Here is a 26,808-nt window from a genome sequence, read left to right as displayed (position 1 = left end):
GATGAGAGAACATCATTTCTATGGAAAAAAACCCACACTTTTTAATCAGTTTCTAGAGAATACAAATAAGAAACGTTCTGATCTGCCACTCACGATGTCCTACGTGGAGTCAGTTAGCAAGATATCGTAGAAGACGAAATCTCACGTGAATGACAGGGAAGGACAGTTGATATGACTGCACGTCACGAGATCGACACCCACGAATCATAGAGCCCAGGAGTGATACAGCCCATGAGTCATACAGCCCACGAATTCAATACAGCCTTTGAGTCGTACAGCACATGAGTTCGACACTAGGGTACCCCCATCTCACTAGACGGCGATTCGCCGCGCTTTGTCGATTTTTGATGATCGTAGCGGAATCGCGGTCTGGTGAGATGGGGGTTGATGATCGCAGCGGAATCGCCGTCTAGTGAGATGGGGGAAGGCCTACGAGACCAACACATTAAGAAAGCCCCGTGCTGTAATGTCAAACTCGTGGGCTGTTTTTACCTAGTGTTGGACCATAGTGGGCCTTATTTCCTAGTGTCGAACTCGTGGGTTGTATGACTCGCTTGATGACCCTGTTGATAGCACCTCGTCAATGAAACAGTGTACGTACACATGTCATTACTTTCGTAAGGCACATGCATTACTTTGCACCATTTCTGAAAGGTACCTCACTGAACGGAACATTATTTCTTGGTCTCATTGTCCATTCATCCTCGTGTTGACTCTTCATTTGATGACTGAGTTCATATAAGTTTCGGCTCTCTCTATTTGGAGAACAGAGTTTTGGGGCGCCTTCTTGCAAGTCGAGTATAGTAGAAGTATGTGGAGTGACTGAAAAGGTCAAAGACCTCGAAGACAGTCAGAATGCTACCCCCTAGCCAGAGTCCCATGGCTCCTCCGATGTCGCCTAAAAAGAATCATGAGAAAAAGTAACTTTTGTTTGAATAGCGACAGTTACAAAATAAAAAAGTAAAGGCGGTTTTACATCCAAAGACAGTAGTAAAATGGAAAGTCATTTTGCGACATTATTTTGACCTGAGATTTTTATGGTCAGCATCTTCACTTCACTTCACTTTAATTGCGTGTTTGTGGTTTTATATGTGTGAGACAAAGAGAGGGACAGTTAATGCTGTAGATATCTATTGATAGATTTATAAAGATTGTTTGACATAGATAGATTGATTTAATTAGAGAGTATACACGCCGAAGTAATAATCTTTTCCCTGATATGCCATGTCCTTGAATTCTTTGCACCTGCCTTTGTTTTATTAAAGTAGACATTGTTCTCACAATGACACTGTATTCAAAGTACTGGTTTGGGAATTAAAGGATGGATCCTCTATCTGTCTATAATCTGATATTCTAAGGCTTAAGTCGAGAAAGGTGAACAACCGAGGAGGCTTACAGAGCAAGCTGAAGAAAGGATAGGCTTCTTGCTGGGTAATCTTTTCGATGCTGAGCTCCTTGAAGAAGAGATTGATGAAGACCATGTTATTTCTGCAAGGAGAGCATAAACAAGAAGCATTCCAGTTTATCACATTTTCCATTGACGTTTCTGTGTTCTTTTCTTTTCGTCTTGTTTTGAGGGGGGGGGTCAGATTATAACGTGGCACATTTGAATAATTAAATGCACGTTTCTCATTCATAGCTTTGTGTACATTTCTATTTATGTCCACATTCATTTATCTATACTACACTAGTAATGACCACATCCATATATCTTCTACACGGGTATATTTCATTGATCATTAATTATGACCATTTATTGAATAGAATTCATAGCAACCTACATAATTCGAAAGTAATTAAAATGTCCACGTGTACGAGAAACCGTTGATTGCCAGGCATGAAAATAAAGTGCTGCAGAATTTCCTGAAATGCTTTCATGAAATATAAATCAGATTTAATTTCCTTCTTGAAATGCGAATTGTTACTTTTTCTTCACCTCCTCTTTGAAAGGGATGAAAAAGCTTCTTTCGTCTTTCCACTTCAAAATAATAGATTGCGTAAACGTGTGGAGCCTACCATTTAATGTCATCAACAGCAACACATCCCAACTTCGTAAGTCAAATGTTCTTTCTTTACACTAAGCGAGATGAGATTGTAGCAGAAGAATTCGCAGATACAGGCACACACCTTCAAAAGCACCCACATGTGAGTGCGTCATTCCTTTCAATATGGCGCCTCATTTAATACACAACGTTGCGGACTCACCCGAAATACGTGGAGTCCACCGTGATGTTCAAGGACTGGCGGTAGAGTTCCGAAAGGCTCGACGCCCAAAAGCTCGAAGGAAAATGCGCCTGAGATAGCACAGGCTCGTACGTGAGAGAGTAACAAGGAACTGGGCATTCGCAGTTGTGCGACTCGGTGGAAATGAAATTTGCTGCGAGTTAGACAAAATAAGGGAAAGTGGTGTCACTGAGTGAACAAAAAATATTTGTATTTTTTCTCTACGTCTTTACAAACGCAATTAGAATTCATAATTATGCTTTGAGATGTTAGAAAGTTACACATATTACACAGATAGACATATGTGCATATATTCATGAAGAGAAAGAGAGGGAGAGAAGGAGAAAGAGAGAGAAAGAGAGAGAGCTTAATCAAGGAAATTAGTTCAGCTACCGGCATTTCGTTCTTATGAATTCACTTTGATTACATCTATTGGTCATATGTATACACATCACCCATTTATTAACAAGGAGATGAATCAACGGCAATTAGTTCAGAATTATTCTCTCTAGTTTAGATTTGCTCTCGGCCATTAGCTGAGCAAACAAGACATAATATAATATGTGTACTCAAGAGAGTACAAGTACTCGAACAAACCTGATACTTCCCCTATCTCATTGGCAAATCAACCACTCTCACAGTCTCTTTAAACATTTACCTATCATGATTGAGAGGGCCGATGGTCAATTATATAAAATCGCCTTTTATTTCTTAGAATGCCTATGTCTTCAATAATCCACTTGACAGAATGTTGACTCAATGATCGCTCGATACGCGTTTGTCACAAGGTTAATGTCTTCGTTTCATATGCTTTCAGCAATTCTAGTGATCGAAACGCTCTCAAATGGACGAATGGATAATAAAAAAAGAATGAACATCTCATTGACTAAAAATATGTATGAGGGAATAAATCACATGAGTAATCAAAATCAAAAGCAAGAGCAACCTTTTCCTTTTACACATGTACTGATTAGATAGGGCACGCTGCTTTTTGTCTCTGTGTTTATGGGTACATTGCAGATTTCATTGCGATGATATTTGTCACTATATAAATGGTAATTTAAGCTGAACCGGTTCAAGGTAAATAGTTTCAAAGAAACAGCATTACCCAGGAGTTAAAGGAACAACATAATATAGTCCCCAGCGCAGAAGCAAAAACATAGGCAAACATACAAAAAACAACAACACAGAAACAAATAGAGGGAAAACACAACAAACAACCAAAAGCATAAATAATTCATAGAATACAACAAGTAAAAGGAAATATCATTGTGTTTTAAACGTCTCGTTCTTATGATAAAGTGACAAAATAAAAAAAATACGCCATAATCGTACCTGCTTACACTAACTGACTAATGATTTATTTCACGGAAACTCGTTTGTTGTTGTTGTTGTTGCTGCTGTTTCCCCCCTCTGGTGGACAACTTCACGTCAGTCTTTAAAGTCCACTTAATTACCCTGTGAAATGACGGCGATTATTATAGCCCTGCATAACCCCTTTTACCATTACTTAATGTGAATGTTGATAGTCAAAATGATTCGAGGTCGAAAATACTCGGGAATCCAATTGCCCAGTGAGGCACTTTCCGGAAATTAAGGATTTTTGCTACAGCAAGTCCTCGTCAGTGGACCTGCTAATGCGATATTGATAGACTTTTATGACGTGTTGCGTTCGTCGAATTTCATTTGGCAGCAGAGCCTGCTGATCTGAAAATGACGAATGCAACGTAGGTCGTCAATAAATCAGTGACTATCATTTTAATACTCAGAAACACAGTTTCGAGATGATGGATCTCAATGCCAGTTGTCATCCAGTGGGCCTCGCAGAAATTAAGGGTTAGAAAAAAAAAAATAATCCGGCCAACGTTAGCATGATTGATCGGAATTCTACCGTGACATAGTCTATGAAAGAAGGACGTCATTAACTCATGTCGACATGTCTGAAATTGATTCCTACTGAGTTTAAATATGGGCTTATTACTATACTATCATAGACATTTTTCCTATCATTTCATAGCATTTTACCTCTTGCTGTTGCTGCACATGTGTAAAGATCCACAGGATTACACACTTTAGCGTGGCCTGAAATAAAAGTAAAAATGTACTGGTCAGCATTGGCCCTATGCATATATATGTATGTATATATATATATATATATATATATATATATATATATATACATATATATATATATATGTGTGTGTGTGTGTGTATACATACATATATACATATATATACATATACATATATCTATTTAGACATATATAAATGTAGCGTACATACAATGTATATAGATTATATTATATACATATATATATATATATATATATATACATATATATGCTATATATAAACATACTTATCGATTTATATTACATTTATCGGCATACAAATATAACGTACAACATTTTACCACTGTATAATGCACAAAATGGGAGGAGGATCACATCGCAGTAAAATGAATAGTAAACATAAATAAGAATGAATGAAATGGAACAAAAAAAGCAATGTCCGTCATAAGAGGGTAATAAGGGTAAAAGTCCAGTAAACATATTGGGTACATAACATGTTACTCCACTCGATCTTTTCGCTGGAGTCTCCTCCGTCCCTAAAGGTAACATCTCACCTGGCATATGTGGCTCTCTGCATCCACACTCCCTCACGACAAAGTCCGTCTGGCATTCTTCCCTACAACCGCTCGACGTGTAATGGGAGTAATACTTCAGTGGCTTGCTGCCACACACTCCGTGAGGAGGTGGTAGGTTGTTCACCTGTAAGGATCATCACGCAGTAGTATTTTTTAAAGTTTTGCATAAAATCTTTCGATTTCTTCATTCTAAAGGTTTGGTCTTGATGACACAAATGGAAAAAATATAAGGCATTACTGCTCTCATTGTTAGATCCATATGCATTGGAGTCAAACGAGAAATAATGACGAGGGTATCGTTTTTCAGATACTCACATACTAACACACAAACAATTGTGGATACTTTGATTACTAATTTAAAAAGAAAAAAAACCCCGCACAATTATGAATAAAAATACAATTAAATGGCATGCAAATAATTGTTTTGACAAATTAAGTCCAAAGAAAACAGGTCTTATGTAATGTATATTATGTAAATTCATATTTCACAACTATTTTAAGGGCATTTGAAATGGGAATCGACAATGACACTTTGATTTCACCTCATATGAAAGGACAAAATCTCAAGAAGTGCCATCATATATGCGAAGAATGACTACGATGGTGGCCATAATGAAGGTAAGTAAAACACAAACCATCTGTCACACATCACTGTATCGCATTTCAATTTATGCAATTACCTCTCTTATTTCGAGACCGACTAGATTTTCCGTGCCTGGACCCACGGCGAATCCGAGCTCTGAAACCAAAGGCACTTCGTTTCTGTCATAGACCATCACTTGGAACCCGCTGGACACGCGATGGAAGTCGCTAGAGTAATAATAGTCCCACTGCTGTGCGTCCAGTATCAAGCCAAGACCGTATGTCTTTCCTGCGCGGATTGCAGAATGTCATATAACAAATGAGGTTTGTGCCCGTTCTCAAACTTTTGCTGAAATGCACTAAATTCAGTTGTATTAGTGAGGCTGTTCTATATAACAATTACCACCCTGACGTGTGGTGTTTGATAAAGATTAATGATAAAATCTAGACAAAAAAGATAATGTATAAAAATGACAAACTTTTATATTTTCCCGTGAGAAAGTCATGATAACAAAGGACATGTGTACTTTATAGTGCAGCATCAATAATAGATGAGTCAGACACAACGAAAACAATAAACTGTTAAAACAGAACTTACAGCAAGTGATGAGAAACTACATTGTAGGCCTTTTTTTTTTTTTTGGTATTTTTACGGTATAACCGTACCAAGTATTTGATATTATTATCAGAGCTGTCGGTATGACGACGGTGCTTGAAACTCTGAGCATCACATTATCAAATAGTTCGAGTATTTCAATAATGTTTGCAGATTGCCCGAAGTATATATCTTACGATCAAAACAAATGATTGTTTTTGTCAAAGTTTGGTATATTATGTGAGAGGCATCAGTCATATTTGGATGAAGTTTATCTAACTTGACTAGCAACAGCAGCAACAACAGCAGCAACAACAGCTAACAAGCATTTAAAAATAAAGTTTTTGTGACAGCTAAGATAGAAGCAATACGATTCATAAACATCTTTAAAGGTATTATTGCCCGATAACTGATGTTACCAGTCGATTGAACACGCATCGAGCGATGTCCTGAATAACTTCTGTCAGATGCATTTTGGAGATTATTGAACAATGCTCATCACTTCTTTCCTCGGTACGTAAGGCGTACACAGAAAGCGAACCGATTTTCGAGTTTCATTAAGTTCGCATGAGCAGCAGATGAAGTTAATGGGGCCAGCATTCTGGCGCCGTGTATTTATCTTCCTTAACCAATTAGCATCAGGGATACAATGACGCATTTACTGAGTGCTGACAGCGCTCTTATATTATGATATTTATATAGAGAGGTGGGGACAGTTACCTACAATCGATGTTTTGGTTTAAAGTGCTACAAACGTAAGACTGTCTAGTTTTTAAACTTCATTCCCCAATCCCGACATAGTTTAATGAAAATAACATTAATGTTAATCATCATGGCCGCCATTACGTCCAGTCATCATACTCTTTGAGTTTTAGCTTGGGTCAATTAATTGTGGACGCAAAAAATCAAAGCAAAACTCAAGAAAGAAATTATAGTTTTGTTTTGTTTTTTTATAACAGAGATGTCAAGGATCAGTATGAAGATTGCAACTGATTGACAAATTGCCCTAAGCACTGAATTGATCAGTCTTTTCGTAGTAGCCATGGTAAAAAAATCATGTGCGTATATACTCGGGCAGGATTTGAACCTACGACCTCCTGATCACCGGACAGGCGTCATCTCCGCTAGACCACCGAGCTTTCGCCCGACAGCAAGTGTTGGTTCTAATCCTTAGCATGCAGCGGGTACTGCTTTATACTAACATTGCATGATTGGAATTATGATTATAACAGAGTATAAGGGCGTTGATTACTATTCACGCTGTGATGTATACATCATCATGTTTGCATTTGGGGAAAAATACTCGACTTGATGGCGCTTTCAGTCGCTTCATTGGCTCATGGACTATGGTCTATGATTGGATCAACCTGCAATGTGTTTACACAGGCATCAACGTGATTAATCCCAAAGGTCGCCAGTGTGGAGATATCCCATTAGCATCCAGAACCTGTATCCACCATAAATTGTGGCAAGTCAGTCCGATGCAAGTATTTGCCGTGGCAGAAATAATGATAAATAGCGAATGAATACATACAGTCAGGATAATTTGAAGCTATCCAGCAAAAGCAAAAGCTATCTTTCTACTCCAGTACCATGCCATTGACAATGAAATAGAAGACTTGATGTTGATGTCTTTCTATACGTACCCAAGATTGACTGGTATTGTGAATTATTACATACATAATAAATCAACATTTTAAATGTTTTAACTCGTCCAACCTTTTGTTAAATAATGTCAAGTTCAACACCCAAAGTGCTTTCAGAAATAGTAAAATCAGTATTTTGAGTGCTACATTTAGCAATTTAAATTCAAATTGAAATGGATTTGGTTTATTGTCATCAAAAGCATGCAGACCGGTGAAAAGAAATGTAATTCCCGTTTACAAAATACAAATTGTACATACGTAAAGATACCTTCGACAATGCACACAAAAACGTACATACATACAATCAAAACAGGCACATCAACCACACACATCTCATGTAAGGGACTTATCACGGTACTAAAAAAAAAAAAACACCCTTCATGAAGTGCATCATAAAAACACTACTACTACTACACACACACACACACACACACATACATATATATATATATATATATATATATACTTGTATATACATATATATATATATATACATATATACTTGTATATACATATATATATATATAATATATATATATATGTAACCCTCCCTTGGAGTAGGGTGGGGCTAGATGAAAAATGTTTGAAGGGAGTCGAGTCTGTAAAATAGGAGGCGTGGAGCGAAGAAAGGTTAAGAGGATACCGACGTCGGACGAACTGCCTTTTATTTACTTAACTTCAACTTCCAACCGGAAGTAAACAAAGAACACAAAATAATAAACAGCAAATCAGCCGCCGTATATGTACAAAGAGTGCAGAGCAAGAATAAAACAAGCATATTATTATTAAACACTCTCCTTTATGCCGACTCAAATGTTAAAACACAAAGGAAGACTGTCACTTGTGATGCATCTTTACCTCGAAGATGTTCAGTACCACTCATTAACTATCTTAATTCACTACCTTACTATCTAACTAGCGCATTATACTTCCCTAATGCTCGTGTACTGTTACAATCTACTTTATTACATTAATTGAATTATTCTAAATCCAATTATTATCATTTCCCGTTATCCTTATTCATTATTAATGCGTATATTATTATTACGAATAACCATTACCGTTGTATACTAAACTATGCAACTTGATGACTTCATAAAATCACCTAGTACAAAAATAAACAAACACATGATTCACCTTATTAGCTCGATGTATAAATAACTTTACGATTGTATTTTCTAACGCAAAGTTTAATCAAACGAACTATCCGTAATCATATAAAAACTGCTTACTCTGAGTAGTCATATTAACCCAAACAATGCTAAAACAATTTATTTATTTACTCTGTTATCCAATGAAATGATTTTATTTCTTCATTATGAAATAATGCATTTACTTTAAATTATTGGTTTACCTGGGTACTATAACTACTCAAATTTCCAAATAAATACCCGACGTCCGTGTCACTTGACATCCATGCCAATTGAATGGACTAAAGCTATACACGACGACTAACAGAAAATAAACATATATGTACAGCAAAGTGACAATAATAACCGGATATTCATCGATCGTAACACGAGCAGAAAAGGGGAAATCATGCTCATATATCTGATTGTAGACGTTTACTCCTATATCATCTGTATAACCATTCAACAAAACTATACAACTGCAAACAAGCCGTCACATTAAACATGTTAATGATGCAACGTTTATCGTACCATCGAATCGAATTCGCTAAGCCGCCACATTTTCTAAACTACGATCACGGCGACGAGTAAACTCAAAACTTATTTCCCTTTGAAAGTGAAAACAGCGTAAATCAAACGCGAACTGAGTCGGATTCGACTTCTGCAGTCAAACAAAGAGTTACATAGACCATGGAGCTACCAATTGGTAGCTCCATGCATAGACCAAGGATGTACGAAGCGAGCCACCTGTACGAGTAACCCTTAGCAACGGCTGCGATTCCCTCCGCCTTCTCTCTCCGTCTCCCTCGCTCGCTCTCTCCCTCTCTCTCTCTCCCTCGATGCGGCATACGGTACTTTAGGCAAGATTTACAACATGAACAGGGGGGGGGGGGGGGGTGATCAGTCCCAACTGTGGACAACTACTTCCACTATCACTCACATACCTTTGGAATGATGCACGTTGGTCAGACCCAATGTTAGTCTATCCAACGCCTTACTCTACCCTTAGGATTGACCGTACGAAACTTTAAGAAAGCAGTTCGCTGGCGTACTTGTAATACATTTATAACATTATTATGAACTGACTCCACAGAGGATCTAGTTCTACAGTTAATACCTCGTACACATCGAATATTATGGCATAGGGTGCACTTTTTGAAGACTTCTTCCCCTTCAGCAACTTCTACTGAGACTAGCTTTTCCCCGAACATCGGTACTTCGAAACGTATCGATAGTCTACATCACGAACCTTGCGAAGCTTCGTCTTGGTTCGCCACCTGCAGGTTAATATTATACTGTACACGAGCTTTCACATTGATGATCGTCATTTCATCCTTCTACTCGCCTACGTTTCCCAGTTAAAATGCATATATTCAATATCAACATCTACGGCCAAACTTAGCCGGCTGTCACTTCGGCAGGTCTCGACTCGTAGACTACCCCTTGTGCACTCCTCTCAGCTGAGCGGAACGCACCTTTTATTCTTCGCGAACAGTGGATTACTTTCATTCAAATGTAAAACAATGTGATTAACAAATTTAAGACGATTCGCCCATTGTACAATAAGGCGTCAATCACCTGCGTCTGCCCTTTCAGATAAAGGAATATCATGCACTTTCAATTTGTATATCAACTGTCGAACGAATAGAATATTCTCTCATAGACTCAGAGTGCGAAGTGTGTATAACCCTTCGAATACCCATCGAATATGTTCTCTCGCAGAACTGGCGTTCTGTGGCGAGCTGATACACGACATATAGCTAGTCGACGAAAATTATCAAGACACTCGTCAACTTTTGAGAATTAACTTTTCACTTAAATATCGGGCTTACTATCACACACAGGCATGAGAGACTGGGTTCAAAACCATCTACGAAGTCTTACAAAAGTAACTTGCATAATCAATTCATAAATAAGTAATACGAAAAGTGTGATTTTACCTGTAAAATAGGAGGCGTGGAGCGAAGAAAGGTTAAGAGGATACCGACGTCGGACGAACTGCGATAAGTCGCCGAGTGGTGTTCCTGACTTCCGGTTTGGGGGAAAGTTATTTGCATATTTGAAAGAATTGGTTAACGCTATAATTAGCATAAAATAAAGGGTGGCAAAAAGGGGGTCAGGACCTCGCTTGACCACGTGACAAGTCTGCCAAGGAAGGTTCCAGAACCCCGTGAACCCGTGATCCACAGCGCGGGAACGGGAAAAGAGAAACTTAAAGAATATAATATTCTTGTCACCAGTCGTCTGGTTACACTCTCCCCTTCTTCGAATCCATGCCGTCCCGGCATGCCTCCAATACAAATTAAGTTTTACTTACATCGCCATGAATTATTCACATGTAATGAGCGACGTACTCACCGTAACAATAACTTTATCGTCACCACTTAAGCCATACCCAATCTTGCCCTTGCGGCCGCCATGCGGGGGCTCTTCCACTGTGCCCACAATCGTTTACCGGCTTGTAATTTCATGTGATAGACAGACCGATTACTACTTTGACCAAGGGTCTCATACTGTAAGCGATCTACTGGGTGGCGTGTTCTGGCACTGCGCCTGGTCAGGGGTGTAGGGGAAGGGTTCTCTGCGGGTGGAGTGTCAGTCAGGACGGGTGATGGAGGTGGGGACGAGTTTTGATTTGCGTCGGGGAGGCGTCCAGGGGGCTCTGCTATGTCACTCACTTCTTCCCCTCGGTCGTGCGGTTTGGGCCGATTAAAATCGAGCTGACCAACATCGGGGAGTTCTTCATGGGACCCTTCTATCCCATTTGCCTCTTCCTCTACCTCATTGTATGGGGGCTGATTAACATCAGGCTGAGCGGCATCGGGAGGCTCTTCAGGGGGCCCTTCTGCTTCAACCGCTTCTTCATTTCGATGATGCTCGAGGGGTCTTGGTCCTCCGGTACCGGAGGTCTCCTCTTGCCGAAGGAGGATCCAATCCCCGCATTCTTCATTTGGTAAGTCACTAGCCACTTCCATCGGCTCTCCCGCTGGTGTGGTTGTCTCCTTGGCCGGGGATTGAGCTTGGTTTGGGGATCCTGGGGGGTCGGGGTCCATAGGGATGTCGTCACTTGGGAGAAACATGCAAGGTGCCAGCAAATTCCGGTGGACCGTGCGTTCGGCACCAGTGTCAAAGCGCCTGATCGTGTACACTGGTAGGTCTCCGTGTTTTCGGAGGACTGTGTACGGAGTAGCTTCCCATCGATCTGCTAGTTTCCGCCCATTGTTCACCTTGTCCATGACGAGTACTCTGTCCCCGGGGGAGAGAGGGCCAACCTTTGCCCTCTTGTCGAACTGGACTTTCTGTCGGCCCTTTGCCACCTTCGCTCTCTCTACTGCTAGGTCGTAGGCCGCCTTAAGCCCATCCCGGAGATCAGCGACATAATCATCGTACTCCTCCACGTCCCTGTCATTGTCTAAGCCGAACATTAAATCCACGGGAAGGTTGGGTGATCGCCCAAACATCAAATAGAATGGGGCAAAGCCAGTGGATTCGTGTCTCGTAGCGTTGTAGGCGTGAGTCAGATGCCCAAGGTGTTCCTTCCAGTCTGCCTTCTGAGATGGGTTGAGGGTTCCGACCATATCAATGAGGGTGCGGTTAAATCGCTCGGTGGTACCATTTCCTTGGGGGTGGTAGGCCGTTGTTCGGGATTTCTCAATGCCCGCTACCTTGCACAACTCGGAAATGAGGCGACTCTCGAAATTGCGACCCTGGTCGGCATGAATTCTTCGAGGGAATCCATAGTGGACGAAGAAGTTCCGCCACAAGGTCTTCGCCACCGTCAAGGCGAGCTGGTCCTTGGTTGGGTAAGCCTGGGCATACCGCGTAAAGTGGTCAGTGACAACAAGAACGTGCTCATAACCACCCTTGGACTTCTCAAGCTTGAGGAAGTCAATGCACACCAGCTCCATGGGTTCCGAAGTGTGGATACTGGAAAGTGGTGCACGGTTTCCAGCAGTTGGAGTCTTCCGCAGGCAGCATCGTTTGCAGGTAGTTACCCAGGCCTGCACATCACTAGCCATTCGGATCCAGAAGAAACGCTGCCGTACAGTGTCTTGAGTCCGCTCCACCCCAGGATGGCCGATGTCGTCATGGAGTTGGGCAAGCACCATCTTCCGATAACACTGAGGGAGGACCAGCTGCAACCTTCGAGCACCAGTGGGATCCTGGACCTGCCGATGGAGCACCCCATCCCTCACCACCAGTCGAGGGAACTGCCTGAGTAAAAGACGGGCATTTGGGTGGCAGTTCTGCCACTCCTCCTTCGTAGGCCTAGAACCCTGTCCCACAAAGAACAATGCTGGCCCGATGTCTGGGTCAGCCCTTTGCTGGCGGGAGAGGGTCTCTGGGGTGATACTCTTGATGGAGGGCACTCCAGGCACATCAGTGCTGAGGCTGGCTATGAGTTGTTGGGCCGATGGGGGGTCAGCATCTCGTGGTCCATGGTATAGAGCACCCACCACTACCTGTGGGTCGAGGCAGTGGCCGTCCTTCTTGTGTCCCTCTTCCCCTGTGGGTACTCGCGACAGAGCATCAGCGGCAGCGTTGGTGCGTCCACTCCTGTACTCCACACTGAAATCGAAGTCTGCTAAAGCTGAAACCCAACGTTGACCAGTAGCATCCAGCTTGGCAGAAGTGGTCACATAGAGGAGGGGGTTGTTGTCCGTGAGGACGAGGAAGCGACGACCCAGCAGGTATTCCCGAAACTTGTCAACGACTGCCCATTTAAGCGCCAGGAATTCCAACTTGTGGGCCGGATACTTCCTCTCAGAGGGGGTGAGGGACTTACTTGCATATGCAATGACACGCCTGCTGCCGTCTTGTGTTTGGCTGAGTACAGCGCCAAGTCCTGTACCAGATGCGTCAACCTCCAGCCGGAATGGTTGCTCAAAGTCAGGGAAACCCAGGACAGGGGGGTTGGTTAATGCTGTCTTGAGTTTGTTGAATGCCTGCTCGCACTCGTCGGACCATATGAAAGGAGGGGGAGGGTTTCGAGACTTCCGCTTCCGGCTGCCATCCTCGGTCAGCTGGAACAGGGGGCGTGCTATCTTTGCATATCCCTGGACGAAGCGTCTATAATAGCCGGTGAATCCGAGGAAGCGTCTCACCTCTCGGCTATTCGTTGGGCGTGGCCACTCCGAGACTGCCTGGGTCTTTTCTGAGTCTGTCTCAATGCCATTGGCACTGATCACGTGGCCGAGGTAGTTCACCTTCTCCTGCAGCAGGTGGCACTTTCTTGGCTTTAGCTTGAGACCGAATCGACGGAGACCTTGGAAGACAAGCTCAAGCCTACTCAAGTGTTCTTCGAAGGTGGAAGAGAACACTATCACATCGTCCAAGTATATTAGGAGGGATTCGAAATTATGTTCCCCGAGGCATGCAGTCATGAGGCGTTGGAAGGTCGCTGGGGCGTTTTGCAGGCCAAAGGGCATTCGGACGCACTCATAGAGACCCATTGGTGTCGTGAACGCCGTCTTTGGCTGGTCCTTTTCGGCCACCTTGACCTGCCAGTATCCACTCGTCAGGTCTAGCGTCGAGAAATACTTGGCCTTGCCCAGGGCGTCCAATGCCTCATCAATCCGGGGTATGGGGAAGGCGTCACGTCTCGTCTTACTGTTCAACCTGCGGTAGTCCACACACAGCCTGATCGCCCCATCCTTCTTCTGCACAATGACAATCGGGGAAGCATATGGGCTATTGCTTTTCTTGATCACGCCTGCCTTCTCCATCTCCTGAATGTGTCGTCTGACCTCCTGGAATTGGGCTGGGGGAATTCTGCGGTAGGGCAGGCGGAAGGGGTCATTGTCAACCAGGGGTATTTCATGTTCGATGTCAGTGGCACACCCATAGTCGAAGTCATGTTGAGAGAACACATCTGAGTATTTATGAAGGAGGCTGGTCAGGGCTGTTCTCTCTAATGAATTGGTCAAGGACGACGTGGAAAGGTCCACTTCGGGAATATCGGGTGAGTGGGCAGGCCTGGGATGTGGGTGTGCTGAGACGTGGGCATTCCTGGCTGAGTTGCTATCGCTTGTGGTACGAGTACGCGTCTCATACGCACATGCAATGGAGAGCTGGGCCAGTCTCGTCCTGGGAAATATTGTTACTGGTCGGTCAGAGAGGTTTAGTACACGGACCGGGACATGTTTACCAGTCGTGACGTCTACAAGTGTCCTCCCGACAACCATCCTTGTTCCGCGGTGGGCCCTTCTAAGTGGTTCAACGAGGGCGGTGCATCTTGCTACATTTCCCGTGGGCCTGCAGAACACATCTCTTTCCTCACCAGGGTTGATCGTCGTTGGGGATTTGCCCTGGTAGGTAAGTATCCCAAGCCTTCCAGCCTGGTCACCAGGTAGTAATGCCTCCATCGCGACGCATGCAGTATGCCATGCTGCATTTTGGGCCTCGAGGTGGGATAAATAGGCGCTTCCCCTGGTAGTTCGCTCATCTCGCTGGACAGCCCGGATGAGGTTTGTGCCGATAAGGGCATCGGTTCCTGGTCCATAACTATTAGGTGGTACGATGAGGGCTGGGACATTTTGGTACAGCCGCCCATTGCACACAACCTCAATAGGTATGACGCCGAGGTGAGGGAGGATATGGCCACCCGCTCCACTTATCGCCACGCTAGAGGGTTCTGGGTTGAGTCTGGAAAGGTTTGGGTGAGAGGTCACAAAAGAGGCAGATATAGTGGTCACCTGGGAGCCGGAGTCAATTAGGGTGAGGCAGGGGATTCCATTAATGAGTACCCTGTCCGTATTGGTGGGGCCAATTATCGGGAAACTTTGATGAGGGGGGCGGGGTTTAATTGGGTCGTCTTGTTTGCCCGCGCACTCGCCTACATCCGGCGCGGGCCTGCCCAGTTTAAATTTTGGGCCTGATGAAGGGCGTCCGTCCTTCCGTTCATGACGTCCTCTTGGTGGGGTACATTGTTTTGGGGGCAGTTGGACCGGAAGTGGCCAAGTTGCCCACACCTCCAGCAGTTAAGACTTCGGGGTTGAGTGGGGTGTGTCGTCGGTTGTGGGGCTACTCTTTGGTTCTCCAGCGCCGAGACTCTCCTCCCCAGTGTCGATAGTTTCTGCTCAACCGCCTCTTGGCGGTCGGAGATACCCCGGACTAGCTTCAGAACGTCCTCCGAAGTCTTGCTTATATGCATCAGCTGGGCTTGCGTCTCCGAGGGTTGCTGTGCATTCTGGGCCACGTGGGAGTAGGTGCCCGCTCGCTTATTTCCTTTCCCCTGTCTCTCCCTCATAATGAGACGAACCTCCTCCCGGACGTCACGGAATGGCATCGTTCGGGGCCTCATCGGCGCCAACCTCAGGCGGAGCTCCTCGTCCCGTAGACCCCTCATAAATTGCGTGGATAGTACGCCGTCCCTCTGATCTGGGGATACCGCATGCGGATGTTCACCTTCGATCTTTTTGAAGAGTGCCTCAAGCGCGATCGCGAAAGATTGAGCAGATTCCCCCGTTCGTTGAAACCGCTCGTAAAACGCTGCGAATGGGTCTGCAGCGAACGAATCGCCGTATTCTTGGCGAAGCTCCAGGAATGCTCCCCTCTGCGTCTGTTCCTCAGGCGGCAAGTTCAGCACCAGCCTCCTGGCTTCCCCGCTTAGGTTCCTTACGATGGTGGGAAACTCAAGCTGGGCAGGGGTCCTTGTTGCTGTGAGAAAATATGCCACGTCCCTTATCCAGTCCTCTATGCTGACCTTCGAGTCGCGACCACTGAATATCTGGACGCCCCTCACTTGTGAAAACGCGGTTGGAGCTGGGTTTGGCTGTGTCGGTCCGGAGAGGTTGATGGGCTCCTCCCCAGCAGAAAAGAGTGTTGCATCCTCACGAAAGGCCATGATTCTATTTATGCGTAATGGATTGTAATTTGTCAATAATTCTAATGATAACAAGGAGGTATATAATTTAGTACTGGATAAAGTAAGGATCTGTGGGCACAGAGGATTCACTTTATCAGGGCAAATCAAAATCAATTATATCAATGTCAGCATCTATTTAACTATATTATTTAAACCAGAGTCTGAAGCTTTTAGTGAAATTCGACTCAGGACCTACCATTCAATTAATTAATTAATTATTGTTTTTTTTTTTTCAATTAACCGAAAAATTCTTCACAACCGATGATTGCTCCCTCAGTCAACTCTGCGTGAGTTTGTCAGGTCCACTGCCCTCTGTTCAGTCAGTCCCTCTGTTCAGTCAGTCCCTCTGTTCAGTCAGTCCCTCTGTTCAGCCAGATCACCTGCTCCTGCCCTCTAGGTCCTGCCTCTGGCCAGTCAATGGTGGGACACGGTCGTGTGTCCTCCCTTTCCCTCAGTAAAAGAACCGCCTTCCGCTATTTTAAGACTCGTCGCAGCCCGTCCGATCCTGCCGACTACGCCAGAAATGTAACCCTCCCTTGGAGTAGGGTGGGGCTAGATGAAAAATGTTTGAAGGGAGTCGAGTCTGTAAAATAGGAGGCGTGGAGCGAAGAAAGGTTAAGAGGATACCGACGTCGGACGAACTGCCTTTTATTTACTTAACTTCAACTTCCAACCGGAAGTAAACAAAGAACACAAAATAATAAACAGCAAATCAGCCGCCGTATATGTACAAAGAGTGCAGAGCAAGAATAAAACAAGCATATTATTATTAAACACTCTCCTTTATGCCGACTCAAATGTTAAAACACAAAGGAAGACTGTCACTTGTGATGCATCTTTACCTCGAAGATGTTCAGTACCACTCATTAACTATCTTAATTCACTACCTTACTATCTAACTAGCGCATTATACTTCCCTAATGCTCGTGTACTGTTACAATCTACTTTATTACATTAATTGAATTATTCTAAATCCAATTATTATCATTTCCCGTTATCCTTATTCATTATTAATGCGTATATTATTATTACGAATAACCATTACCGTTGTATACTAAACTATGCAACTTGATGACTTCATAAAATCACCTAGTACAAAAATAAACAAACACATGATTCACCTTATTAGCTCGATGTATAAATAACTTTACGATTGTATTTTCTAACGCAAAGTTTAATCAAACGAACTATCCGTAATCATATAAAAACTGCTTACTCTGAGTAGTCATATTAACCCAAACAATGCTAAAACAATTTATTTATTTACTCTGTTATCCAATGAAATGATTTTATTTCTTCATTATGAAATAATGCATTTACTTTAAATTATTGGTTTACCTGGGTACTATAACTACTCAAATTTCCAAATAAATACCCGACGTCCGTGTCACTTGACATCCATGCCAATTGAATGGACTAAAGCTATACACGACGACTAACAGAAAATAAACATATATGTACAGCAAAGTGACAATAATAACCGGATATTCATCGATCGTAACACGAGCAGAAAAGGGGAAATCATGCTCATATATCTGATTGTAGACGTTTACTCCTATATCATCTGTATAACCATTCAACAAAACTATACAACTGCAAACAAGCCGTCACATTAAACATGTTAATGATGCAACGTTTATCGTACCATCGAATCGAATTCGCTAAGCCGCCACATTTTCTAAACTACGATCACGGCGACGAGTAAACTCAAAACTTATTTCCCTTTGAAAGTGAAAACAGCGTAAATCAAACGCGAACTGAGTCGGATTCGACTTCTGCAGTCAAACAAAGAGTTACATAGACCATGGAGCTACCAATTGGTAGCTCCATGCATAGACCAAGGATGTACGAAGCGAGCCACCTGTACGAGTAACCCTTAGCAACGGCTGCGATTCCCTCCGCCTTCTCTCTCCGTCTCCCTCGCTCGCTCTCTCCCTCTCTCTCTCTCCCTCGATGCGGCATACGGTACTTTAGGCAAGATTTACAACATGAACAGGGGGGGGGGGGGGGTGATCAGTCCCAACTGTGGACAACTACTTCCACTATCACTCACATACCTTTGGAATGATGCACGTTGGTCAGACCCAATGTTAGTCTATCCAACGCCTTACTCTACCCTTAGGATTGACCGTACGAAACTTTAAGAAAGCAGTTCGCTGGCGTACTTGTAATACATTTATAACATTATTATGAACTGACTCCACAGAGGATCTAGTTCTACAGTTAATACCTCGTACACATCGAATATTATGGCATAGGGTGCACTTTTTGAAGACTTCTTCCCCTTCAGCAACTTCTACTGAGACTAGCTTTTCCCCGAACATCGGTACTTCGAAACGTATCGATAGTCTACATCACGAACCTTGCGAAGCTTCGTCTTGGTTCGCCACCTGCAGGTTAATATTATACTGTACACGAGCTTTCACATTGATGATCGTCATTTCATCCTTCTACTCGCCTACGTTTCCCAGTTAAAATGCATATATTCAATATCAACATCTACGGCCAAACTTAGCCGGCTGTCACTTCGGCAGGTCTCGACTCGTAGACTACCCCTTGTGCACTCCTCTCAGCTGAGCGGAACGCACCTTTTATTCTTCGCGAACAGTGGATTACTTTCATTCAAATGTAAAACAATGTGATTAACAAATTTAAGACGATTCGCCCATTGTACAATAAGGCGTCAATCACCTGCGTCTGCCCTTTCAGATAAAGGAATATCATGCACTTTCAATTTGTATATCAACTGTCGAACGAATAGAATATTCTCTCATAGACTCAGAGTGCGAAGTGTGTATAACCCTTCGAATACCCATCGAATATGTTCTCTCGCAGAACTGGCGTTCTGTGGCGAGCTGATACACGACATATAGCTAGTCGACGAAAATTATCAAGACACTCGTCAACTTTTGAGAATTAACTTTTCACTTAAATATCGGGCTTACTATCACACACAGGCATGAGAGACTGGGTTCAAAACCATCTACGAAGTCTTACAAAAGTAACTTGCATAATCAATTCATAAATAAGTAATACGAAAAGTGTGATTTTACCTGTAAAATAGGAGGCGTGGAGCGAAGAAAGGTTAAGAGGATACCGACGTCGGACGAACTGCGATAAGTCGCCGAGTGGTGTTCCTGACTTCCGGTTTGGGGGAAAGTTATTTGCATATTTGAAAGAATTGGTTAACGCTATAATTAGCATAAAATAAAGGGTGGCAAAAAGGGGGTCAGGACCTCGCTTGACCACGTGACAAGTCTGCCAAGGAAGGTTCCAGAACCCCGTGAACCCGTGATCCACAGCGCGGGAACGGGAAAAGAGAAACTTAAAGAATATAATATTCTTGTCACCAGTCGTCTGGTTACATATATATATATATTATTTCCTTTTTACTTGTTTGTGACAGTACCGCCATGAATTATTCATCACCCGTTATTTTCCCAACTTTTGTGTTATGTTATGAGTGAAAAGTGAGAACAATGTGGAATTCAATTGAACTGAATAGACATAAAAATGTCAGTAAGTTATGGAGTGATCAAAGCCATTTCGCGTGAAGAAGAATCCAGTTTCTTATCATCACAATCAGAGCCAGGCACACTTCGAAACATCAGCTGAATATCAAGTTTTGCAAACTATGAAAAAAAACCCGTCGTGTTAGCTGAAGATTATACCAGGGTATTCGTTGTTACTCTTTAAATTCATACCTGATGTGTCAATCTTTAAGGGTTCAACGCCGTTTGTGCCAGTGTTAAACGTGAAGCAGACTCCAAAATCGAAGATGTCGAAGGAAAAATTTTTTGGGGTAAGAAGTTCTGTTCCCCAGAATCCACTGTAAATCAAAATCAATAAAAGGTTAGCCGAATTTATTCTGATCAATCATTTTCATAGGTTATGGTGTTTTGTTTTCTTTCTTTTTTATTTCACTTAACATTTACATATTTCGATGAACATAACATCGCGTAAGCATGACATCAAAGTTTCTATAAACTTATATTGTAAAAGGAATTGATATCGGGTAGCAAAAATGAAATCTGGCGTAAGTAGTGTATAATTTTCAATCAAATATTTTACAGTTTCTGCTATTACTGTCCACATAATAATAAGTTCGTGTAAGTTCATTTCATTCGAAGATATTGCAACACATATACATTTTTCTTGAAAACATGGCATTCTAAAGATTACTGCCATGTCTACGTTGTTTCATTTCGACAAATTAGAAGCAAAATGTTTGGCAGCATACAAATAGCATGATGCGACAGTTTAGAAAAGAAAAAGAACCGAAGCCTTCTCTGAATTCGTATCACAGCCATGCCGAATTAACACGCAGTCAGTGATCAACTCAATAATGGGATCCACCAAGCACTTTGAAACTGCAAATATACAATGATGATTCAAAAAGTTAAGCTGCCCCGATAATGTAAACCGCTGCAAGTGTTAAGAGGGTACGATAAGGTAGAACAAGGACTTACTATACAAATGAGTCTTCAATTTTATGGGATAGATTGTAGTATAATTCGGAAGAGTTTACGTTGCCAAGAGTGGTCAGGTACTTTGTATAATTCACGCGATTAAATCCATAGTTTGCATTGTACGTTTCCATCAGGAGAGACAAAAAGTCGACATGTTCCTCTAATTCAGTCCTCCTGCGATGATGATGCGAGAAGAGATAATAAAAACAATACAATGAAAATGGTAATTGTTCCCACCTTTCTCATGCACTTACTAAATAAAGGATGTCGAAATTGAATGGGCAGCTTCGATAAAGAACTCTGTGGAGTTAATATGGCCCAAAGGAGAATAGTACTTCGAGGCGTTGAACCCTTCAACTGAGGACCTGACATAGAGATCTTGCAGAAAGTCTGCCATATCCGGATTCTTTTCCACTACAGATTTCCTGACCACAGAAAGGGAGAGTAAAGGTAGAGTCAGGGAAAGCGACGGGATGGAAAGGTGTTGGAATCTGGGATGCGGGTGGAAGTGGAGGTGTGGATGCGGAGCTGGTGCGGGGTGCTGGTCGTGGTTACAGAGGAAATCAGTGCTGCTGGTGCGGCAGTATACCTTGCGAAGAAGGCTTGGTGCGGGTGCAGGTTTGGAGGCGGTGCGGGTTCATGCTGTGTTCATGCAGGTCAAATGCAGGAGAGCGGTTGAGTGTAGATAGAAGGAGGTAAAATGGATCTAGGGATTATGGCTTTTGTAAGTACATCGTACCCTCCTATGGTATACACGAGAATATCTATGATAATTTCTCGAAGGTGGTATGACATGCAGATATCATCATAAAAGGTAAGGAAAGAAAGCACACAATAAATTCAATTAATTTCCTCAAAATTAATTCATGAGCACAATGTATATTCTCTTTCAGTCTCTATCGGGCAGGATGTCAAACATCTACAAAATCTACTCTACAGCATGTATAGTGGTACCGACGATTGGGTTCCCGAAAAGAAACAGCTTTAGAACTGTCATGTATTGATTTGATTTCAACTTCTATTTCTATTAACTCGGTGCAATCAAGCCGATAGAGCTTGGTTTACCGTTTGATATCGCGTACAAAATATCAATTTGAAACCGATTTTGTGTGACTATTTCTTTGTTAAAGCAGAGATAGAAAAGTGTTCATATCTTTAATTGTCCACAAAGCCGTGCAAAGATAGCAGCAATTGAAAATATTGCGATTGATATTCACCAATCAAAAGTAGAGTGCCTAAAGGCAGTATACTTATTATATTTGGAGTCACCTAGCGAAGAATTCAAAGAGAGCAAAAACCAACATCCGAGTTGCAATCACCTAACATCAGTGACCTTCAAAATAATAATCATATTGGATGTGCACAAAGAGGAAACGGTGTGCAGTTTCAGACCATAATGTTGATTCATTAGAAAAGGGCCTTGGAATCCTGACTCTAATAAACGCGAACATTAATTATAATAAAAATGGCCGAGATACCATTATATGTTACATTTTTTCATTTCTTTCAACGTTTGGAGTAAACTGTAACAGAATTTTATTTTCGAAATTGATTATGGCACCATGAGTTAATGAGGAACTTAGATATGTAATATACCGTCTGATTTTGTATTTGGTTATTAACATTAAATGGAACCCAAACCCAAAGAGCACTGTGGATTGAGTGAAAGCAGCAACATTAGGAAAATCGGACAATCGATGCAAAAGTTATGAATTTTTAAAGTTTCGGTGTTGGAACCGCTGGATGAGGAGACTACTAGAGGTTATGACGTACTAGAGGTTATGGCGTAAGGAAAAGAAATTTATGGAGCAGTGTTTGGCGTAAATATTCTAAAGAGAATGGAAACGCCACTGAACACAAAACAACAACAACGTATGAATGGACAACAATATAAAGAAATATAAAGAGTATCCCCCCCCCGAAAAAAAAAAATCATTTTTCATGAAGTTACACATTCCATCTACTTGATACTGACATATTATGTTAAGGGTAACAATCATTCCCCCTGCTTTCTGAAAGCGGCCAGTCAAGTGCTCTTTCATATGTGCTACAAAAATGAATTTTTGTGGATTTTTTAACATTTTCTTTATATTGTTGTCCACTTATACGCCACAACCTCTTGTAGTCTCCTCATCCAACGGTTCCAACACCAAAACTTTAAAAATTCATAACTTTTGATTAGATTGTCCGCTTTTCCTCAAACTTTTACTGAGGTGTTCTACTTATGTTGCTCCTTTCACCTCAATCTGCATAGCTCTTTGGGTTCGGGTTTCCTTTAATTGTGAGCGCCTTGAGCACCTTTGAGTGGAAATGTTGCGCGTTATAAACGTCTGTATTATCATTATTGTTATCATTATTTATTCGGGTGCTGTTCATTATTCCGAAGGTTCGTTTTTCCGAAGATTCGTTAATCCGAAAATGAAATTCGGAAAAACGATCCTTCGGAATAGCGAATCTTCGGACCAAAGAGCCTTCGGAATAACGAGCTGTAGCCATTTATTCGGCTTCTTTTGAATCCTGGCTGGATCAGAATAGAGCCCCTCCATGATATCTCAAGGCTCACAAAGTAAGTAAATAATTATCACGAGATTATACAATCAAAAGACAAGAAACGATACCTATTGCACATGGAAACTGAGAGGATTACCATGCGAAATTGGTTGGTAAAATGATACATATTCATGAATTCCCAGACACACTTTAAAGAAGGCGCATGTGCAAATTGATATGAACGCATCTAATTTCTCTACAGAAAGAAAGTTATCATTCGTCGTCTTTTGAATAATACTAATACCGATATTAACACTAATACTAACACTAATACTTATACTAATACTGGTACTAATTGTGACCGTGCATCACAAAACGATCAAAAAGTCCCACCCCTTGATTTTATGTGAGGATTCAAAAAAGGTGAAATCGGTCAACAGAGTCAATCTTGAGTTTTTCATATCCTTCTTGTACATTATTCTTTAGTTTAAAATTATAACATGAATGGGACAGAGCGTTTTCAGCAGTTCTTCTACAACCGTTTTGTTTCTGTTTTTTTTTTTGGGGGGGGGGGAGAATAGAATGATCAGGTATGTCTGAGAGTCCCCTTTTCATTTCTTGAAATTCTTTACACATTCTTCACTTTCGAGTATAATAAGTTTTGAAAAGATAACTCTACTGCTTTGAAAGTTGGCATTGATCATGGACAGAATGTGTTAATAAAACATGCTCAATTTCATCCTGTGTTTTGTCCCTTTCATTGCACAGCTAGCACGGCTTGGTAAAGATTAAACGCTCGAACAGACCCTGTACTTCACAACCTCTTTTCTAAGTTCACATATTTCCAGAGTGTGTGCTTTCTTTCTAGTATTTAGATGGGTTAGGGGAGTCCATTCGAATTGAGTAATACATCATTTTAAAGCTAAAAGTCTGCTCTCCAAGACTCTGCCCTCAACTAAGAATCCATGTCTGTCGACTTTTTGTTGATTTTGTGATCCAGGGTCACAATTACAATGATTGCATAGGGATAAAGATAATAATGACAATGATGATGTTAATAAAGTTATGAGCGTTTTATAAGAATTTTTACATCACTGTTATGATACATACCTTTGGACTATCTTCCCTACCTGAAATTATTGTAATTGCAAAGTGCGACTGTTGGAAACGTGAGCTCAGTGACGTAGTTAATCTCCACGTCTACACTCTTCGGGTGCCCGGCGAAGTACCGACATCTGTCGAAGATCTGATAACCCATAACCCCCATAGCAGCCAACAGAACGACAAGCCACACCATTCTTGTACGACAGAAGAATACAACGATTTGATTTTATTTGATTTGATTTGACTTGATTTGACTTGATTTTTATTTGATTTGATTTGATTTACTTGGATGTAATGTCATCTCAATACACATCATTTCTTCTTTTATTTCAGAGTAAGAATGTCTCGCTGCTATGCTAAAACATAATAAGATTCATTAAACGTGAAATGACACGGTAGTGTTATAATTTGAACAGAAAAGTCTGTGGTAATATTGAAAAAAAAAAGTTCTAGCCAAAGGGTATTTTTCATCGTTTTTATATGATTGACAATGTAAAAGCAGTTATGATGCAATAAGGTAGCGAGAAAGAACGACCAAAGTGCGTGTGTGTATGTGTGTGTGTGTGTGTGTGTGTGTGTGTTTGTTTGGGTTTTTTTTTTTTGGGGGGGGGGGTCGGGGGAGGGGGTGGGAGTTAAATTGGTCACAAGTCAAGTGCAGAAAGCGTAAAACACTATATGGTTAGGTTTTGAGATTCATCCGTAACATTGAACAAAAACATTATGAATTAATGGTATTCAAACACTCATTTGCTATTGTTTCTGTTGTACATTGTTAGCCAGATAAATATCATAACAAATGATAATACCTAATACCAAACGTCTTTCATCTATTTCATAGCGTAAAGGAGAACGTCTGGTCCATGCTAATGCCAAATTAAGATTTAGTATATAATAAATTAGGGCCTATGTACGGCAACCTGCAAATCTCATCACCTGTCAGCTGTTCATTTCATGTGTATTCCTATCCTATTTTTAGCATTTTTTATCAATACCACTTTGTTTCTGATGATCGAGAAGCATTTTGTTTTTGTACTTTGTCATAACAAATGTAATTGGTGGATACAGCTTCAAAAAGCTTTCAATGAAAGGACACGCAACTAATAAAGACACCATGAATTCATCATTATTTCGTTTTCACATCACTTGAAGATTTAAACAAGTCAAGGGATGTAATACATCGCAGTTTATGAAAATCATGAATGAGAGACGTACTATTTTTTACACTGAAAGAGTTTGTGTCTTTTCACCAAAGGTAAACTTGGATGATGCCACTATCCTCACCTTCTGCTCTTATTCTCGTGACCGTTGAACAGGTATTTCAACCCTGAGACGCTAACCGTGTCTGGTAACCCTTTGGATAGTACGGCGAGCCACGTTACCCGGTCTCTGTAGCGGGGGAAGGATTTGATTGGAAGAGGTCCGGCCTGCTTCAAAGCCGTTGCCACCACGCCCTTCTCCAAATCCCTATCCAAGTATGTCATCCTCGGCACTGATTCCTCCAACGCCTCGGCAACATGGATCGTCCGGGAAGGCATCCTGATGTCGTCTGTGTTTACCACGCGTCAAAACAATCCGTATTGGCTTTTCTTCATTCATGTCATATCGGAACAATGTTTCCGAGTCGGCATTCTTTGGTAAACACCCGTTCATTCCTTTGTAAGTGTCATGACATAGCAATACCGGTCCATAACTGAAGTACAATCTTTCGTCACATCGGCCGGGCTTTCTACGTAATCGTGGCAGGTAGTATACCTCTCTAACATAATATAAGAGGCAATTTTGAACAAAATGCAGGTAAAAAGAATGTCCGAGTTACGTACCAAATGAAAGGGCAGCTAGAATTTAGATTTTGCATCTACGTCGTTGATATTAAATTCTCTCATTGGCTCAGAAAGTGATCCTAAATTCCATTCTTCTCCTGAAGCAAATATGAAATCACACGATCACCTCTAACTGGGCCGCAATCGAAAATCATCACCGATTCCCTTGTGATTAACCACGGTGTTTGAGGGATATGCTTTGGCGTTTGACCTCGACGCTGATTGGTCCATTTTG

General features: G+C 41.8%; 1 protein-coding gene across 1 annotated transcript; it reads right to left on the bottom strand.

Moving 5' to 3' along the window:
• Nucleotides 1-755: 755 nt before the first annotated feature.
• LOC139737448 (acid-sensing ion channel 1C-like) lies at nt 756-26,419 on the bottom strand. Its single transcript, XM_071648124.1, has 10 exons — nt 26,035-26,419; nt 24,780-24,947; nt 21,160-21,333; nt 20,395-20,519; nt 5,551-5,741; nt 4,850-4,994; nt 4,249-4,305; nt 2,206-2,377; nt 1,397-1,488; nt 756-898 (listed from the first exon to the last, which is right to left on the bottom strand). Exons 1-10 carry the CDS (start codon nt 26,286-26,288, stop codon nt 756-758), a joined length of 1,521 nt encoding a protein of 506 aa, XP_071504225.1. The 5' UTR covers nt 26,289-26,419.
• Nucleotides 26,420-26,808: the final 389 nt, after the last annotated feature.

This window comes from Diadema antillarum, unplaced genomic scaffold (genome assembly GCF_040938485.1).
Source record: "Diadema antillarum isolate AM-2024a unplaced genomic scaffold, OU_Dant_1.0 seq00000693_RagTag, whole genome shotgun sequence".
Classification (NCBI taxonomy): domain Eukaryota; kingdom Metazoa; phylum Echinodermata; class Echinoidea; order Diadematoida; family Diadematidae; genus Diadema; species Diadema antillarum.
The sequence above is the reverse complement of the archived record's forward strand: the minus strand, read 5'-3'. Positions and strand labels throughout refer to the sequence as shown.